Here is a 20,902-nt window from a genome sequence, read left to right as displayed (position 1 = left end):
ACCCTCACACCCTCATACAAGATGGCCACTACAAGATGGCCATCAGGGGAGTGTAGTTGTGGGTGATCAGGCCAGCAGGGGAGGGCAGTTGGGGGTGACCAGAACTGCAGGGGAGGGAGGGCGGTTGGGGGGGACCAGGCCTGCAGGGGAGGGCAGTTAGGGGCAACCAAGTCAGCAGGGGAGGGCAGTTAGGGGTGATCGGACTGGCAGGGGAGGGCAGTTGGGGGCAACCAGGCCTGCAGGGGAGGGCATTTAGGGGGGGACCAGGCCTGCAGGGGAGGGCAGTTGGGGGGACCAGGCCTGCAGGGGAGGGCAGTTAGGGGTGGCCAGGCTGGCAGGGGAGGGCAGTTGGGAGCAACCAGGCCTTCAGGGGAGGGCAGTTGGGGTCAATTGGGCTGGTGAGGGAGCAGTTAGGCATCGATCATACTGGTAGAGGAGTGGTTAGGGGGTGATCAGGCTGGTAGGCAGGTGAGAGGTTGGGAGCCAGCAGTCCTGAATTGTGAGAGGGATGTCCCAGATTGGAGAGGGTGCAGGCTGGGCTGAGGGACACTCTCCTCCCCGCCTCCCCACCCCCCGCCCCGTGCACGAATTTCTTGCACCGGGCCTCTAGTATGTAGATAATTCTCTATTGTTGTATGTTTGTTTCCTTTGAGTCATATTACAATTTGGAATTATGCATTGATTTATTATTATACTTGTTTATTGTCACTCTCTCCCACTAGTTATGACTCAACGAGGGTAGAATTTGTATCTATTTGGTTCATTATAAATCTAGATTCTCCTAATATAGTACCTTGGACACAGCAGTTGCCCAATAAATATAGTTTCATGTATCAGTGAGTAACATTTCCTGTTTATGTAGACAATACTGAACTGTTTCATTTTCTTAAAAGTAATCTTGAGAAAATGAAGAAGAGAAAAAACAAGTTCAGAAAAGCCACAGTTTAAAAAAGAAGTTTAGAGTTGCCTCTTCCTGGATGTGTCACATGTTTAGTAAACACATTTTCCCCCATTATAAATAACATCTTTAGTATATTTAGGAATAAAGGTGCCTACTTTTATGGTTCTTTGAATATTGCTAGTTTTATTTTTCTTACTGGCCAATCAAGAGCACTTTAAGATTGAGCAAGAAGGAGTAAGAGTCCTAGATACAACCATAGAGAATGGAAAAACAAGAATTACAGTCCTGTTCTGAACAAGTATATAATCAAATGAAAAATACTGTAAGTAAGTAACATCCTGTAACCCACAGCAGAGTAAAGGAGGTTGTAATGGTGTTGAAGGGGTCAGAATAACCTAGTGGTCGGCAAACGGTGGCTTGCGAGCCACATGCAGCTCTTTGGCCCCTTGAGTGTTCTAACGCCACTTCTTCAAAATAGACTCACCCAGGCTGAAAACCGACTTCTGTGCATGGGCCACGAAGTTTCAATCGCACTGTAGTGCGCGCCCGCACGTGGTATTTTGTGGATGAGCCATACTCAAGGGGCCAAAGAGCCGCATGTGGCTCGCAAGCTGCCATTTGCCGACCACTGGAATAACCAATGAATACTAATGGAGAAGGGAATTAGAGCTATCTGCCAGTGAACTAGGAAGTCTTATTCGGTAGCTTACCTTCACTGCAAGTGTTTGAAGAAAGGACAATAACGTGTTAGGAGGGATTTCTTCCTTTGAAGGAAGATGGGACATGATCGCTCATTTCCTCCCACTTTTAAGATTCTGTGAGATTAAACATGGGCCAATAAACATACTTGATCCTGGAAGATCGAGTAGAACATACGTGAATGGATGGGAAAAGGATTTCTCCCATTTTTTTCTCTTGTGATATATATGTACGTGTAAGATATCATAAACATAATGTGTATGTTTTTCTTTGTTTATTAACAGTGTGTAACAGAAATGAGCCTTTTTTATAAAAAGACTCAAATACTGAGATGTTTTTCTTACAAGGTATTTTGGAAGGTTGCCAAAGGAAAGTTTGATTACCAAAGGAGGGCGACTGCAGGGGTATTAAGGCACAGTAAATATAGTTAACCTTTGACATTTGCAAAGGATATCGTTATGGCTTATAATTTCCATCATTTCCTTTTAAAACAAGAGTATCATTTTTCTCCTGTTTTTATGTATTAAATGAGAATCAGTTAAGATAGAAACGCTATGCAGGGCTTCCTAGCTCTGATAACCTTCTGCATATCAATCTCAAAGCATAAGCAATTTAATTTTTTGGCTCAGCTATATGAGGTCATTACACATAAGAGAGGGTGCTTTTAAATAGTTCAGATGGTCAGTATTAAATCCTTAAATGCTCTTTTCCTTATTTTTTGCCTGGCTGTCTTCCATTCATTTTTGTGTTTCAGTTTAAATGTCGTGTTTCTTAGAAGAGGTCTCAGAAAAATAGAGTAAATTATACCTTTCATATTTTTATCTTGCGACTGCACACAAAGTGCACATTGCATGTTGAAGCTTTCTTGTGATATATACTAAGAACACCTCATTTAAGTACGGAAATGTTAAGAAAAACCATCCTGCCCTTGATCACAATATGCCTCTAGTTGTAGTTAGCTCTAACTGTATATTAATGCCACAGTCTGAAATAATTTTATGTATGTATTGTTTTTACAGACATTGATGTGTTTCCTGAAATCCTGAACCATGAGTCTAGCACTTAATGATCTGCTTATTTGCTGCCGTCAACTAGAACATGATAGAGCTACGGAACGAAGGGTAGGTAGTAAATTACTTAAATTTAGTCTTTGCTTGAAATAAGTGTGTGATTGGTAACTCATTATTGTGCTTTATTTTTCATTTTCAGAAAGAAGTTGAGAAATTTAAGCAACTGATTCGGGATCCTGAAACTGTTCAACATTTAGATCGGCATTCAGATTCCAAACAAGGGAAATACTTGAATTGGGATGCTGTTTTTAGGTATTTTATTCTAATTTTTGAAAATATATTTTTATTGATTTCAGAGAGGAAGGCAGAGAGAGAGAGAAACATCAATGATGGGAAAGAATCATCAGTCGGCTGCCTCCTGCATGCCCCCTACTGGGGATCGAGCCTGCAACCTGGGCATGTGCTCTGACCTGGAATTGAACTGTGACCTCCTGGTTCATAGGTCGATGCTCAACCACTGAGCCACACCAGCAAGGCTCTAATTTTTTTACTGTATATGTTTTGTTTTTTTATTTCTGTTGTGGTTTTTTTGGGGTCCATATTTAGATTTTATTTATCTTTGTCTCCTGTAAAACATTTTGCCTTGCATATGAAGTTGGCGCTTAATATTTATCTAAAACATAATTTAAAAAAATATATATTATTATTGATTTCAGAGAGGAAGGGACAGGGAGAAAAAGAATCATTGATTGCTGCCTCCTGCATCCCCCCTACTGGGGATGGAGCCCACAACCCGGGCATGTGCCCTTGTCCGGAATAAAACCTGGGACCTTTCTGTCCGCAAGCTGACACTCTATCCACTGAGCCAAACCAGCCAGGGCTGAAACATAAATTTTAATAGAAGTTTATATAGAGACAGAGTTAATTTTAAATCCTTTTTTCAGTAAAATGTCTTACGCATATCTCACTCAAGATTAGAGAGAATTCCTTTCATATCAGTTAGTTCATAAGACTATTTTAAATTAGAGAATAAGGTCAAGTTATGACAAGTGTGTTATTATTACTTTGACATCTTACCTTATAATAGAGAAACATGCAAATTGACCGCACCTCCGCTATGCCCATGATTGGGCCAGCGGAGGCTGAGGGCGGGACTCCGGGTGGCCTGTCGACCGTTGATAAAATCAAGATGGCGGTGCCCAGTGGCCGCGCCCGAGCCGCTGCTCCCCTGGGGTGCCTGGGGTGATCGGCACCCCGGGGGGCGTGGCCGCGCCCGTGACCGCTCCCTGGGGGTGCCTGGGGTGATAGGCACCCCTGGGGGGCGTGACCACGCCCGTGCAGCTGCTCCCCGGGGGTGCCTAGGGTGATCGGCACCCCGGGGGGGCGTGGCCGCGCCCGTGCCCGCTCCCCGGGGGTGCCTGGGGTGATCGGCACCCCGGGGGGGCGTGGCCGCGCCCCTGCTGCCGCTCCCCGGGGGTGCCTGGTGCGATCGGCACCCCGGGGGGGCGTGGCCGCGCCCGTGCTGCCGCTCCCCGGGGGTGCCTGGGGTGATAGGCACCCGGGGGGGCGTGGCCACGCCCGTGCAGCTGCTCCCCGGGGGTGCCTGGGGTGATCGGCACCCCGGGGGGCGTGACCACGCCCGTGCAGCTGCTCCCCGGGGGTGCCTAGGGTGATCGGCACCCCGGGTGGGCGTGGCCACGCCCGTGCTGCCGCTCCCCGGGGGTGCCTGGGGTGATCGGCACCCTGGGGGGGCGTGGCCGCGCCCCTGCTGCCGCTCCCCGGGGGTGCCTGGGGCGATTGGCACCCCGGGGGGGCGTGGCCGCGCCCGTGCCCGCTCCCGGGGGGTGCCTGGGGTGATAGGCACCCGGGGGGGCGTGGTCACGCCCATGTAGCTGCTCCCCGGGGGTGCCTGGGGTGATCGGCCCCCGGGGGGCGTGGCATGGGGGCGTGGCCGCTCCCCGGGGGTGCCTGGGGCGATGGGCACCCCGGGGGGGCGTGGTATGGGGGCGTGGCCGCTCCCTGGGGGTGCCTGGGGCGATCGGCACCCCGGGGGGGCCGTGGCATGCGGGCGTGGCCGCTCCCCGGGGGTGCCTGGGGCGATCGGCACCCCGGGGGGGCGTGGCCGCGCCCGTGCCTGCTCCCCGGGGGTGCCTGGGGTGATCGGCACCCCGGGGGGCGTGGCCGCGCCCCTGCTGCCGCTTCCCGGGGGTGCCTGGGGCGATCGGCACCCCGTGGGGGGCGTGTTCGCGCCCGTGCCGCTGCTCCCCAGGGGTGCCTGGGGCGATCGGCACCCCGGGGGGCGTGGCCGTGCCCGTGCCGCTGCTCCCCGGGGGTGCCTGGGGCGATCGGCACCCCGGGGGGCGTGGCCGTGCCCGTGCCCGCTCCCTGGGGGTGCCTGGGGTGATCGGCACCCCGGGGGGCGTAGCCGCGCCCATGCTGCCGCTCCCCGGGGGTGCCTGGGGCGATCGGCACCCCGGGGGGCGTGGCCGCGCCCCTGCTGCCGCTCCCCGGGGGTGCCTGGGCGATCGGCACCCCGGGGGGGCGTGGCCGCGCCCGTGCCGCTGCTCCCCAGGGGTGCCTGGGGCCATCGGCACCCTGGGGGGGGGCGTGGCCGCGCCCGTGCCCGCTCCCTGGGGGTGCCTGGGGTGATCGGCACCCCGGAGGGCGTGGCCGCGCCCATGCTGCCGCTCCCCGGGGGTGCCTGGGGCAATCGGCACCCTGGGGGGCGTGGCATGGGGGCGTGGCCGCTCCCCAGGGGTGCCTGGGGCGATGGGCACCCCCTGGGGGCGTGGCATAGGGGCGTGGCCGCTCCCCAGGGGTGCCTGGGGCGATCGGCACCCCGGGGGGGCGTGGCCACGCCCCTGCCATTGCTCCCCGGGGGTGCCTGGGGCGATCGGCACCCCCTGGGGGCATGGCAAGGGGGCGTGGCCACTCCCCGGGGGTGCCTGGGGCGATCGGCACCCCGGGGGGCGTGGCCACGCCCCTGCCATTGCTCCCCGGGGTTGCCTGGGGAGATCGGCACCCCGGGGGGGGCGTGGCCGCGCCCGTGCCGCCGCTCCCCGGGTGTGCCTGGGGCGATCGGCACCCCAGGGGGCGTGGCATGGGGGCGTGGCCGCTCCCTGGGGGTGCCTGGGGCGATCCGTGTGAGAGGGATGTCCAACTGCAGGTTTAGGCCCGATTCCACAGGGATCGGGCCTAAACCTGCAGTTGGACATCCCCCGAGGGGTCCCATATTAGAGAGGGTGCAAGCTGGGCTGAGGGACACCCTCCCCAGTGCACGAATTTCGTGCACCGGGCCTCTAGTCTTTAGATATTACGTTAAGTAACTGCCAGATGTTAAGTTATAATAGAAAAGAGAAAGGAATTTTAGAATAATTATATATGAATGCAGTTACACAAATAAAATTCAGGCATGTAATTGGAAAGCTATAATTGGTTGCTGGACTGGTGTGTCAGAATTTATGCATTAAGAATATTTTCAACTATTAAGTTCATTTATAACTAGAAATAGATTGTAAGACATAGGAAAGATGAATAAAACGTTAAAGTATAATACTGAGAAACCTGAAATATTTATAGACAAGAGAAAGTATGATTATTTACTTGCTCTCTAGTGTTTAGAACAGATCATTTATTTTATTTTTTGCCTCTTATTTGGTATTAGATTGACTATCATAGATTTCAGTGTGGGTAACATGAAAAATGCATGCTCTTTTTGTTGTTACTTAGTTTATTTCAGATACCACAAATACAGTTACTATCTAAAGATGAATACTCTTTTGCATAAGCTGATCAGGCAGACCAAATACGCACCTGGCATGCCCAGTTAATCATGAATATCTTACAGAAAGGCCTTATTTAAATGCTAGAAACATTTCCAACTGCCTAGGAACGACATAGATCATGCACAGAATAACAGAAATAGGTAAGAGAACTGAGAGCCCATAATATCACTGCAAGCTTTTCTTTTTTTTTTGTTCATACTTTCCCGAGGATATTTTTCCATTGATTTTTAGAGAGAATGGAAGGGAGTGGGAGAGACAGAGAGCGAGAAACATCAATGTGAGAGAGACACATCGGTTGGTTGCCTCCTGTACCCACCTATCAAGGGCTGGGGATTGAGCCTGCAACCTGAGGTATGTGTCCTTGTCCAGAATCGAACCCAGGATCCTTCAGTCTGAGAGCCAGTGCTCTAACCACTGTGCACAACCAGCAGTGTTTGACTATATTCTGTGCAGTGAGAAAACCTGAGGTCAGCACTGCAAGCTTTTAATCTGTATACACTGAATGGCCAGAGTATTATGATCTCTGAATGCATAATAATCTGGCCACTCAGTGTATATTCTATATAATAAAAGGCTAATATGCAAATTGTCCCCTCGACCAGGAGTTGGACCAGCAGGCAGGCCGGCCAACCGCCCATGTCCCCTCCCCCTGGCCAGGCTGTCTGGACCCCACCCATGCACGAATTCATGCACCGGGCCTCTAATATATATATAGATAGATAGATATAGATATATATAGATATATATAGATATATAGATAGATTGGCCTCTAATATAGATAGATAGATAGATAGATAGATAGATAGATAGATCGGCCTCTAATATATATATATATAGATAGATAGATAGATAGATAGATATAGATATATATGTCTATATATCTATATATACATATATATACATCTATATATATATAGATATAGATACAGATACAGATATAGATATAGATATTCTGAGTGGCCAGATTATTATGCATTCAGAGATCATAATAATCTGGCCACTCAGTGTATATAAAAGGCTAATATGCTAAGTGTCCAACCGTCTGACCAGTAGTTATGACATGCACTAAACACCAGCGGCAGACGCTCAATGCAGGAGCTGCTGTGATGCATACAGAGAAACGGCACAGCGGATCTGGCGCCCACAAAGCAACAGTTGGCTTCCCCCAAGTGGGACACAGGCCTTGCCACCACCCCGGAGTGACAGCCCACCAAATCGCAGCCAATGCTGCCGAGACCTCATGGCACAAAATGCAGCTCACAGCCCAGCCCAGAAACAGTCACTGTGGGCGCCGAGTAATGACGTCACAGCAACACCCGGCTTCCTCTCCCTAGCAACGACTAGCCTCCTTTCAGTTTCTTCAGCCCAGGAACACGACTTGCTTTATAGCCAGGTGCAAACATTTCACACTTTAACCAAATGTCTGTGAAGCGTTTTCCCATGCCTCATCTCATTTGATCCTCACAGAAATCCTGGAGTAGGTAGATAGGAGACTCGGTGGAATCCTGTTTTCTTTTCATTAGTTGGAAAATGGAGATTTAGAAAGTTTAGAAACTTGACCTGACTGAGAAGAAGAAAGAAATGGTGGACCTTGAAAATGACTTCAGGTTTTCTCACTGCACAGAATATAGTCAAACACTGCTACAGTTAAATATTTTACCCTTTGTTCTCCCTGTGTGATCTACAATAATAATCTGCTTCGTGTTGATATTTACTGCTGTGTTGCTGACAATTACCTGAAAGAGAAGTTGAAGTGCTTTACTGAGCTGGAAAAAGTTTAGCTACATCAGAAAGCAGGTCTAATTAAGCAAGTTCATTCTCTATATATAAAAGGCTAAGTTGACTTGTGCATGTGCGATATATATATAAAGCTCTCACTAGCGCCAATCGCACGCATGTGTTTCGATCTGTTATTGTTGATCATGAATTTCATTGACTTTTATAGAGAAAGGGCGAATAGCAATATTAAAATATTTCTTCTAATTAATTTCCTTTCAATGTGTATGAATCCATGCACTGGGCCTCTAGTGATAAAATAAGAAAGCAGGCATTAAATAAAACAATAGAAAATCATGGAGGTTAGAGATTAAGAAGAGACCAGATTCTAAATTGGTATTCTGGGGCTAAGGCATTGAAGAAGAAATTTATGTCATTTAGTTGGCACATTGATTGAAACTATGATTTATAAGATGTTCTTTATGATGGTATGAAGAACTTTTGAAGCTATTATAATAATTTAAGTATTTAATTTAGAGTTTCTGAAATTCCTTTTTTTTCCCCCTGAAGATTTTTACAGAAATATATTCAGAAAGAAACAGAATGTCTGAAAACAACAAGACCAAATGTTTCTGCCTCAACACAAGCCACAAGGCAGAAAAAAATGCAAGAAATCAGTAGCTTGGTTAAATATTTCATCAAATGTGCAAATAAAAGTAAGTGCGATGTTATTTATTATAAATAATTGGCTTCATAGGTGATTGTTGCATGAGTTTGGTCTGAATATGGTGAGATAAAAGTTGAGTGCTAACTCTTAATTTCTAGTACATATCATGATTTTTAATATTATAGGTTCAAATATTTGTAGGACTTTATGTAAGCATGAAATGATATCATCATCTCAGGGTTAAGAGGATTAAAAATTATTATTTCAACAGCTATTCTTCTTGGATTGCTTCTTTAAGATATTTGAAGTTAGCCTATATATTTCCCTTAAGTCTTCATTTCTGAGCTAAACAGACCTACTTCCTTCATTGCATGAGTATGACTTCTTTCTGAATATTCTTCAGTTTAATTCTACCTCTCTTAAAGTGTGGGACTCAATCTTATAGGTATGCTCTAATTGGTACAGAGTAGAGAAGGACTTGACATCTTTTGTTATATACCTTTACTAATGCTAAGATCACGGTAGCTTTCTTAGTAATAAAAACTCACTCTTTTTAAAAATATACATATCTTTATTGATTTCAAAGAGGGAAAGAGAGATAGAAATATTAATAATGAGAGAGAATCATTGATCAGCTGTCTCCTGCATGCCCCCACTGGGGATCGAGCCCACAACCCGAGCATGTGTCCTGACCGTGAATTGAACTGTGACCTAGTTCATAGGTCAATGCTCTACAATTGAGCCACGCCAGCAGGGCAAAACGCACACTCTTAACTAACAGTGTACTTACTATTGATTAAAAAAAAAAAAAGCCCAAAATATTTTTTTGCTTATGAGCCACATCTCTCCCATTGAGCTTGTATAGTTGATATTCTGAATAGTTGATATTTTTGAACCAAAATGCAGGATCCTAGTAGGCTTATGTAAGGAAAGGAGCTTTACACAATGATAAAAAACTAGAATTAGTATTTGTTTAGGGATCTTGGGGTCAGACTTTGTTTACTCTTCATAGATAAGGACATGGCTTTATGATACCAAGTTTAGTTTAAGAATCAGAAAAGCCCAGCCTGGCCAGTGTGGCTCAGTTGGTTGGAAAGTGGTGTTTTTATTTAAGGTTTTCTTTTCCTTCAGGTTTGACTTTGTAACTTGAACATCTTTAATCTTGAAGCAAGAACCAAGGCATTATTATCACGTCATCTTACTTCTTTGTTTTTGCAAATGTTGGGAGGGTTGATGGGAATTTAAACACAGATCCAGTCTTTGCCAGACCTGCTTGGCATTGGTATACAAGGTACAGTGCAAGAATCAGAGATTAGGACAAAAGAGGCAGCTGGGAAGGAACCAGTAAGCAAATATTGTTCATTCCTCGATGTAGGCATTTGTCAACTTCTGTACAAAGTATAGACATTCTAGAGAATAGAAAATCCCACTGTGAAAAATGTTAAGTTCCATGAGGTTCCTTAAAAAGCCTTTGCAGCCGAAACTGGTTTGGCTCAGTGGATAGAGTGTCGGCCTGTGGACTGAAAGGTCCCAGGTTCGATTCTGGTCAAGGGCATGTACTTTGGTTGCGGGCACATCCCCAGTAGGGGTTGTGCAGGAGGCAGCTGATCGATGATTCTCTATCTTCGATGTTCCTAACTCTCTATCCCTCTCTCTTCCTCTCTGTAAAAAAGTCAATAAAATATATTAAAAAAAAAAAAAGCCTTTGCAGCCAGCTTATTTGTCCTTTTGAGGTAGGTTCATTCAAAAAGAAAGTCAGCTTAATACATGTATATATGTACATATCCTATATAATAAAGAGGTAATATGCAAATTGAACCTCACGCCCTCACAAGATGGCTGCATATGACCAGGCCAGCAGGGGGGTTAGTGAGGGACGACTGAACAAGCAGGCTGCGTGGGGCGACCAGGCCGGCAGGAGGGTTAGTGAGGGACGACCAAACGACTGAACAGCAGGCTGCGTGGGGCGACCAGGTTGGCAGGGGGGTTAGTGAGGGACGACCAAATGACTGAACAGCAGGCTGCGTGGGGCAACCAGGCCGGCGGGGGGGGGGAGGCAGGGGCAACCAGGCCGGCTGAGGGGGGCAGTTGGGGGCGACCAGGTTGGCAGGGGGGCAGTAAGAGGTGACCAGGTTGGAGGGGGTGCAATTTGGGGCGACCAGGCCAGCAGGGCGGGGGCTGTTGGGGGTGACCAGGCCAGCAGATGGGGGCAGTTGGGGGTGACCAGGTTGGCGGGGGGGCAGCAAGGGGTGACCAGGCTGGTGGGGGGGGGCAGTTAGGAGCAACCAGGCCGGCAGGGAGGGGGCAGGTGGGGACGACCTGGCTGGCAGCAGGGGGCAGTTAGGGGAGACCAGGCAGGCAGTTGAGTAATTAGGAGCTAGCGGTCCAAGATTGTGAGAGGGATGTCCGATTGCTGGTTTAGGCCGCATCCCTGGGATCGGGCCTAAACCGGCAGTCGGACATCCCCCAAGGGGTTCCGGATTGGAGAGGGTGCCGGCTGGGCTGAGGGGATTTACCCCCCCCCCCGCACCAATTTCGTGCACCGAGCCTCTAGTATACATATATATGTTTATTGATTTCTGAGAGGAAGGCAAAGGGAGAGTTAGAAACATCAATAATGAGAAAGAAACATTGATTGGCTGCCTCCTGCATGCCCCCTACTGGAGATCGATCCCGCAACTCAGGCATGTGCCCTTGACTGGAATCAAACCCAGGACCCTTCAGTCTGCAGGCAAATGCTCTATTCACTGCTCTATCCCCTGAGCCAAACCAGGTAGGGCTGTCAGCTTAATTTTTGTAACACTTGTCAAATTTTGTAGAGGAAGGAAATACATTGGGATTAAGGCCATAGGGAATTATGATTTTACTAGTGGCCCAGTGCATGAAATTCGTGCACATTAAAAGGGGATTAGAGGAAATAATTTAATATTGCTATTTGCCCTTTCTCTATAATAGAAGTATCAGAGATGAAAGAAAATTAGTAAAATGTATATGAAAACCTTCCTCCTATCAGAGTCTGGGACGCACCACAGGATCCAGAGTCAAGTCCCCGCCTACCCACATGTGCCTCACAATCGCGTGAGACCCAGACCCGGCCGGACCCCGCCTTCATTGGGCTAGATCCAGACCTGGCCAGTCCCACCCTTGTCAAGCCCCACTGTGCAGGGGACGTAGCCTCAGGTCCCCTGGCCCGGCGCCAGGATGAGGGGCATGGCCTGAGGTCCCCCAGCTCAGACCGGGACGGGGGTCGTGCCTTGAGGCCCCCCGTCAAGCCCCGCCAGGTGGGGGACATGGCCTGAGTACCCCTGTCAAGCCCCGCTGGGTGGGAGGCATGGCCTGAGGTCCTCCGTCAAGCCCCGCTGGGGGGAGGGGGGGGCGCAGCCTCAGGTCCCCCGGCCCGGCACTGGGAGGGGAGCACAGCCTCAGGTCCCCCGTCAAGCCCCACTGGGCAGGGGGTGCGGCCTGAGTTTCCCTGACCAGCACTGGGGGTGCACCTTGAGGTCTTCTGTCAAGCCCCGCTGAGTGGGGAACACGGCCTGAGGTCCCCTGTCAAGCCCCGCCAGGCAGGGGGGTGCAGCCTCAGGTCCCATGTCAAGCCCCACCTGGTGGGGGGTGCTGCCTGAGGTCCCCCGGCCTGGCGCTGGGACGGGGTAGCAGCATGAGGTCCCCTAGCCCAGCACCAGGACAGAAAGCGCACCTTGAGGTCCCCCATCAAGTCCCACCGGGCAGGGGGCGTGGCCTCAGGTCCCCTGGCCTGGCACTGGGGGTGGTGCAGTCTGAGGTCCTCCAGCCTGACTAGGGTGGGGGCGTGGCTAGGGTGGGGGCGTGGCCTAAGGTCCCCTGTCAAGCCCCATGGGGGCGGGGGAGAGCGTAGCCTCAGGTCCCTGCTGATTGCTCGTTAAGACTCCTTTTGGGAACTTGGCCTCAGCTGTGGGTGCAGCCTTCTTTGTGATGGAGTGATGGTCAATTATTATATTCCCTCTTTATTAGATAGGATTCTGATACTAACTTATATAGTTACTAGAGGCCCAGTGCATGACATTTGTGCACTCGGGTGGGGGGAGGGTCTCTCAGCCCAGCCTGCTCCCTTTAGCAGTCGGGGGCCCTTGAGGGGATGTCTGACTGATGGCTTAGGCCCGCTCCTCATGGGCCTAAGCTGCAGTCAGACATCCTTAGCGCTGCTGTGGAGGCGGGAGAGGCTCCCGCCACTGCTGCTGCACTCACCAGCATTCAGCCTGGCTTGTGGCTGAGTGGTGCTCCCCCTGTGGGAGCACACTGACCACCAGGGGGCAGCTCCTGTGTTGATATCTGCCCCCTGGTGGTCAGTGCGCGTCATAACGACCGGTCATTCCACCGTTTGGTTGCTTTGCACATTACCCTTTTATTATATAGGATTTAACATGTTTATTAACTACTATTGGACAGTCACTGGGCTATATGTTGGGATATAGATATCAATTACTTTACATAAAGATTAATCATATAACATGTTACAGATAAGAAACTGTTATCAGGACTCTGAGAGAGAGATGCACAGGGTATTACAACAAAGGAACATATGATTGTGCATTTGATTATTGTCCACGTGCCTAAAATAATGATGCAAACCTTACATAAAAATTATTTTCTAGTTATATCACTGTATATTAATTTAGCTTAGTCTAATACTTATGAATATGATAATCTCATAAGCAAATTCAAAACTAGAATATATTCAGATATACATAATGTCTTGTGGAGCACACTCATAGCTTAGAAAATATTGTATGTAAATTTAAGATTGTTAACATTGAAATATGATAAAATTTCAGTTGTGGCATCAATATGATTTGCTCAAAATAATTTTTTTTAATTAAAAAGCAACATTGTCATTAAAGGCTTTATTTTAGGAAGTACTCATCTATGGCAAACAGTGGAGATCTCTTAACCTACACATCTATTACAAATTAGTTTTATAAAAGGAAATAGGTTAGTATGCCTGCTGTAAATATGACTGATAAACCCAAGGCAGCAGACACACAAACTGCAGGTTTAATCCTGGTTGGGGCATGTAGGGGAGGCAACCTATTGCTCTTTCTTTCTCACATCGTTGTTTTTCTCTCTCTTGCTCTCTCGCTCTGGCTCTCTCCCTTCCTCTCTATTTAAAAAATCAATAAAAAAAATATCCTGGCGCTGAAACCGTTTTGGCTTAGTGGATAGAGCGTCAGCCTGCGGACTGAAAGGTCCCGGGTTCGATTCCAGTCAAGGGCACACACGTTGGTTGCGGGCACATCCCCAGTAGGGGGCGTGCAGGAGGCAGCTGATCGATGTTTCTAACTATCTCTCTCCCTTCCTCTCTGTAAAAAATCAATAAAATATATTTAAAAAAAAATATCCTGGGGTCATGATTAAAAAAAACAACATTGTTCTGCACTGGTCTATTTGTCCTGATAAAATCTTCAATCCTTCCAATACTATTAACCGAGCAATCACTGCATTAGTAGTGATAGTGGAGTAATGCTCCCTGCCATTGATTTTATATCACATCTGCTCTTCATATTCATACTGAAAATATGCATCCTGAAGTTTGCAGCAGAGGTGACAAAATCCATTACAGATGGGTCATCCTTGTCCCATATGAATCAGCTCCATCACCTTTTTCTGCTAAATGAGCTCTCAAAGTCTCATTGCTCTTTGATAAAGATGTGCATTGCTCTTTACATCTAGAACCTGCTGGTTTTTCAGACCTAACAGATTAATTTTGTTGATCTGATACATTGGTTTCTTCTTTGACTCTGTACTTCAGCCCAGTCCAGCAGAACTGGAGATTTCCTTTTTCCCCCATAGTTTGCCCATTGTCAAAAGATATCTGATACCAGCTTTAAAAAGCTTGGTAAAAAGTTTAACTGGCCCGGCCAGCATGGCTCAGTGGGTGAACGTTGACCTATGAATCAGGAGGTCATGGTTCAATTCCCGGTTAGGGCACATGCCCAGGTTGTCGGCTCGATCCCCAGTTCCGTGTGGGGGGTGGGGGGTGGGGTGGTGCTGGAGGCAGCCAATCAATTATTCTCTCTCATCATTCATGTTTCTATCTCACCCTCTCCCTTCCTCTCTGAAATCATTAAAAAGATTGGAAAAAAAAAAAGTTTAACTGGATTATATCCAGTTGATTTAGCTCCTTCCTTTGTGGAAATAGGTTTAATGTCACCATCTTCATTCAATGCCCTGCTCTGGCTTCAGCTTCCATTGGTTCCCAGGAAGCTTCAGCGTCAGCTCTCTCAGTATGTAATACTTAATTGTTTTTCAAACAACTGGTTGAAAAACTACTTTGCCCAAATGATGCAAATAATAGGTTCTGAAGGTGTGTTATGAATTGTACAGCCAGGAAAAGTTTTCTGGGTTGGTTTGGGATGACATTCATAATACTCAGTTACACCCTTTTTAAGAGTGGTTACTTGCCCAAGGTAACCAGCAGTTCCACTCTCAATAAGAGGGACATCAGGTGCCAGGCACATCCTATTAATATGGTCTCAGGCAGCTCTAAGGCATTCATAACCAATAGAAATTGTCAAAAATATTCCACATCATAGTTGGGCTTCATGTTGCTGTCATGATGGGCTGTGATATTAGCTTTCCGGTAATACTGCAGTACACTTTCTTTGGCAACCTGGACCTTTGATCTTCTAAACTAGAAGATCTTTTGAAATAAAAACTGCCAATTGAGATTGCTGACATCAGTAGTATCCATAGCAATTATGTTGATGCGGCAGAACTCAGTGAGCACAAGGTTTCAAGGAGTTCGCAGCTGATACTACCCAGGCAGCCCCTGCGACAGAGCCATGCAGGACAACCAGGAGCATGATGGAAGCCTTAATTTTTAAATGTACTCTTCTTACCTTCAAGGGTACCCGCCCTGGCTGGTGTGGTTCAGTTGGTTAGAGTGTGGACCCTTCGGTGCACTGGTTGTGGTTCGAGTCCTGGTACGGGCACATACCTAGGTTGCAGTTTGATCTGTCCAGGCACATGCAACTGCATGTGGGAGGCAACAGATTGCTGTTTCACTCTCTCTCCTTCTCTCTCTCCTTCTCTCTCTCTCTTTCTCTCTCCTTCTCTCTCCTTCTCTCTCTCTCTGTCTCATCAATGAAAAACATATCTTTTGAGTCAGGATTTAAAAAAAAAAAGAATATATCCATTAATGCTGAATATTCAGGACCTCATAAATGAAACTGTAAAAATTATAATCTTACATATTTATATGCCATAAATACTGTTACAGGTCTTGGAAGTAATTTTGCTTTTCAAAATAAATATTCTCTTTATAATCTTGTTATTCTAATAAATTCACTTTTTATATGTACACATATAATACCTCAATTAAAAAAAATGTAAAAAACAAATAAAATAAAAATAAATTCACTTTTTTAAAGTACCAAGAAACTTTGGATCATTTTAGGTCTAATGCCAGAATAGTGAATTATTAAAGATGGAATGAATGATTGTTAGGCTACATAATCTCTGTCTCTTCTACTCAACTCTGCTCTTTTATTTCCAAAAACAGGTGGCTTGTAGAATTTTGCTCATGGACTATTGTTTGCTAATTTCTGCTCTATGAGAAGGAGATTAATTAATAGTAATTTCCCAAAAGGAATTATTTATATTTATATAGTTGCCATTCCAAGTATCCTTAATTAATTTTTCTGAAGATTTATATGTGTTTATTTATTTATTTTATTTTCAAATAGGAGCTCCCAGGCTAAAATGTCAAGAACTCTTGAATTATATCATGGATACAGTGAAAGATTCATCTAATGGTGCCATTTATGGAGCCGATTGTAGCAATATATTGCTCAAGGACATTCTTTCAGTGAGAAAATACTGGTGTGAAATATCTCAGCAACAGTGGCTAGGTATGTTTTGAAGTTTGTTCTTAATGAATTTTTCCTTGTGAAATGATATTTCACCAAAAGAGTAGTCAGAGTCTTTCTGTATCTCTAAATGACCTCACAGTTTAACGTTACTTTAATAAAATTAAATGATTACAGAATTTGACTCTAAGTTTGCATTTATTATGTGCTTCCTAAATTATTTTCACTGACAACATACTTGGTGTCTGCTATCAGAACTGGAATTATAGAATTGAAAGATGCCATTTCCTAGCCTCAAGGACTTGCTAGACCAGTGGCAGAAAAAAACAAGTAAACCAAAATTACAATGCAATATGATAATATTTGGGTGCAGTGAGTTCACATATCAATGACACTTAAACTCAACCATGATTAAGGTAGAAAGAAGGAAACAAAAACAGATATGTCATAAAAGTGAAAGCAAAAGAGTTTCAAGTTGAAAGGAGTGTGACATTTCAGTATTGTAGAAATGGTAAGACGTAAAAGGATCCATTGGGTTGGCAATTAGAAGGACACTGAAAATGTAATGGAAATCAAAAGTGTTAGCATAGGTTATGTAGGACACAGTGTGACTTATAAGATTAGTAGAGTGGGTGCCAGGGAGGAATCTAGTGCTGTTGACAATTTTTAGGTGAGAGGTACTGAGAGATCACAAAGGAAGGAAGTTATGGTCAGAGACGGAAAGATTTGAGTTTATTAATTTCAAATGTGGAACATTTCTGGGTCTAAATGGGTCATGGGTACCAGGAAGGAACCTCGTATGTTGACAGTTTGTTAAGTGAAAGGTAATAAATGACCACAAAGGAAGGAAGCTGTGGTCAGAGAGCGAAACATTTGAGTTTATTGATTTCAAAGGTGGAAGCATTTCTGGGTCTGAATGGTTTAATGAAAAAGGAATTTAGCTCTATCAAGGTTACTTTAAGCTAGATGTCAAAGTCTTCCAGTACAATCACCTCTGAAAATTTAAAAACTCAGTATTTTCATTGAAAAGTATTCAAGATAAATTGTGCTAACTAAATTAAAAGACACTTATCTTTATTCTTTACTGTCAGTTTATCATTTCAAAATGAGATATGTGAACCATAAAATCATGACGTAGTCAGTGCCCTGTATTACACTCTTCTGTTCCCACATGAATAAAAGCCTGCTCAGCTGTTGCATTAATTTCTAAGGCATCATCTGATCCTTCGCTGTAGCTCTGAACACAAGGTTAGTTTTATCCCAAACATAGCCTTTAACAAAGCTTGTGGCAGTCTTTGGAGAATAGGCCAGTAATATCTAGCATGCTCCAACAAGTCTCTCACCAAAGTGGTCCACCCTAAGTATTTGGGATATTTGCAGATTTGAATTTTAGATTGTTACTTGTAACTATAGTTCTCACTAGGAAAAAAAAAAAAAAAGGCAGCCCTTCTTTTACTATGATTCCATCATTTAGAATATTCTCTGAAATCCTTTTTTATTTTTAAGCAAACTACTACCACTTGTAATAATCAGCCCTTTTGTTGAATTATTTTCCTAGTTAGCTCCCTTCTCTGAAACTTGCTTCTCTAAGGACAGTGGTCGGCAAACTCATTAGTCAACAGAGCCAAATATCAACAGTACAATGATTGAAATTTCTTTTGAGAGCCAAATTTTTTAAACTTAAACTTTTTCTAACGCCACTTCTTCAAAATAGACTTGCCCAGGCCATGGTATTTTGTGGAAGAGCCACACTCAAGGGGCCAAAGAGCCGCATGTGGCTCGCGAGCCGCGGTTTGCCGACCACTGTCTAAGGAGGATTCTGCTCAAGAAGTGATGTTTACATTCAAAATACATATTTGGTAGTAGTGGTAGTTGAAGCTATGGTTATGATGAGATTGTCAAGGGAGAGAGTTTAGAGTGAGATGAGAAGATGGCCTAGGACTGAGCCAACATTTCCATATAACTTTTGGAATCACCTTTTTTATTTCTACAAAAAAATACTGCTGAGGTTTTGATAGGGATTGCGTGGAATGTATTGAACAATTTAGGAAGAAGAGACATCTTAATATCGAAGAGTCTTCCAGTCCATAAACATGATATATTTCTCCACTTATGTAGGTCTATTTTGATTTATGGATATCAATGTTATCATTATCGGTATATAGAATTTGTATATTTTTATTAGATTTATATTGCAGTAGTTTGTAAATTTTATTGTTTCTAAGAAAGTAGATCTTAAAAGTTCTCATCACAAGGAAAACATGTTGTAACTATGAGTGGTGATGGATATTAACTAGATTTACTGTGGTGATCATTTTGCAGAATACACCAATCATATTGTACACCTGAAATTAATATAATATGCCAATTATATCTCAAAAATATTAATCCTTTAAAAAAAGTAAAGATCTCAAGTCAATGATCTAAGCTTCTATCTCAAGAAACTAGAAAAACAAACAAACCCTGCCCGATTGGTATGTTTCAGTGGTTGAGCATTGACCTGTGAACTAGGACATCATGGCTCAATTCCCTGGTTGCAGGCTTGATCCCCTCATAAGATGTGCAGAAATGTGAGATGCATTGAGACCTATCTCCCAACACAATGAAAAGCGAAGTTGCTAATGCAGGTTCTTCCCATAAAGAGATAATTAGAGCTCTGGCAGAGATGCTTTTTTTCCAGACTGTTGTTTTTTAGATATGTTTGTATAGTGAGCCTTGGGAGAAAGAGATGTTGATAGAGATGATTAATGGCTTTCTCCAGAGCGAAGGACAAGTTTGCTTAATATAATTATTATTTTTTAAAGAGTTACACTTTATTTTTTTTAAAATATATTTTTATTGCTTTCAGAGAGGAAGGGAAAGGGAGAGAGAGACAGAAACATCAATGATGAGAGAGAATCACTGATTGGCTGCCTTCTGCACTCCCCCCCCCCGCCCCCCCGCTCCCCACCCTGGATGGAGCCTGCAACCCAGGCATGTGCCCTTGACCGGAATTGAACCTGGGACCCTTCAGTCTGCAGGCCGACACTCTAGCCACTGAGCCAAACCAGATAGGGCAAGTTTGCTTAATTATTATAAGCTTGGGGTTTTCTCCATAGCTCAGTGTTTGTACCTGTTTCACCTGTCCCTCTTCACTTTGCTTTTGACATTGAGGAATTTATACAAAAATGAAGGTACCCTACTATTATTTCTGTGAGAAATAAATTGTCTACTATTACTCCAATGGCATTAAAACAAAACAAAACAAAACAAAACAAAACTGGAATGTGCACTGTGTCAAGTGCTTTGTTAGGCCTAGATGAAGGAACATAGGGTTAGAGAAGTTAAGTAGCTTATCTTTAGTCTGGCTCTCAAACGTGTTTCTGTTCTCTGCTGCTTAAGTTGTTCCTGTCTTGAATGCAACTTATATAAAATGCAATTAAATATTGATGGAATGCTTTCACTGTATTTAAATAGTATAATTTAAATCTTTATTTTATGTGGAAATATTAAAACTTAAATTGTGACATTTAAATGATTTAATACTTTTCTTTTTACAAAACATAACTAACACATTTTTGTTTTTGGGGTGTTTTTTTTTTAAGAATTGTTTTTTGTGTACTTCAAGCTATATCTCAATCCTTCACAATATGTTAACAGAGTTTTAGTAGCGAGAATCATTCATGCTGTGACTAAAGGATGCTGTTCGCAAACTGATGGATTAAATTCCAAATTTTTGGATTGTTTTTCTAAGGCTATTCAGAATGCAAGGTAATTTAATCTCCTTTTGTATTTTATTGAAAATCCATTTGATCTTGAAAACTATGTTTTTGATTCAGTGACTAAAAATTCTACCGACTTTTAAAACTTGGCTCATTATAGTAGAACTGAATTCCCAAAGGAAGTACTAGTTAGAGCCAACACTTCCTGAATATCCAGTATACAGAACACGAAATGATGTTCCTAAGTGAGACATCTTTCTTGCTTTTCTAATGGCAGGAAAGCTAAACGCCCTCTTAAGTAGTTTTATTTTCCCATTTTTGAGAATAAGAATAAAATAAAATAGTATATTTTGGAAATATCAATATCTTATATTTGTGTGGTATTACCCACTTGAAACATTTTATAAATGGTAGGTATTACAGATCAGTTTCGTGTAATTTTAGACAATGTTCCAGAACCAGAGAGATCTAACAGGAGTGGTGCTTAGCACCAAGGAAGAACTTTTTTTGTTGCTATGTAGTTCTGCTGTGATGTGTGTGTGTGTGTGTGTGTGTGTGTTGTGTGTGTGTGTGTGTGTT

The 20,902-nt window shown here is 44.8% G+C and overlaps 1 protein-coding gene across 3 annotated transcripts in view; it reads left to right on the top strand.

Moving 5' to 3' along the window:
• The window catches only part of ATM (ATM serine/threonine kinase), a 145,104-nt gene that overhangs the window by 2,068 nt on the left and 122,134 nt on the right, over positions 1-20,902 (top strand). For all 3 annotated transcript variants that reach the window (XR_013814363.1, XR_013814364.1, XM_079787341.1), the window contains exons 3-7: positions 2,620-2,721; positions 2,810-2,922; positions 8,682-8,827; positions 16,500-16,664; positions 20,207-20,372. Coding sequence is in view for 1 of the 3 variants with exons in the window: in XM_079787341.1 (XP_079643467.1) it covers positions 2,650-2,721; positions 2,810-2,922; positions 8,682-8,827; positions 16,500-16,664; positions 20,207-20,372 (662 nt within the window). In the remaining 2 variants the exon portion in view is untranslated. The remainder of the gene's footprint in view (positions 1-2,619; positions 2,722-2,809; positions 2,923-8,681; positions 8,828-16,499; positions 16,665-20,206; positions 20,373-20,902) is intronic.

The sequence above is a fragment of the Cnephaeus nilssonii genome, assembly GCF_951640355.1.
Source record: "Cnephaeus nilssonii genome assembly, chromosome: 13".
Taxonomy (NCBI): domain Eukaryota; kingdom Metazoa; phylum Chordata; class Mammalia; order Chiroptera; family Vespertilionidae; genus Cnephaeus; species Cnephaeus nilssonii.
Note: the sequence above shows the minus strand (reverse complement) of the source record. Positions and strands in the feature narration are given on the sequence as shown.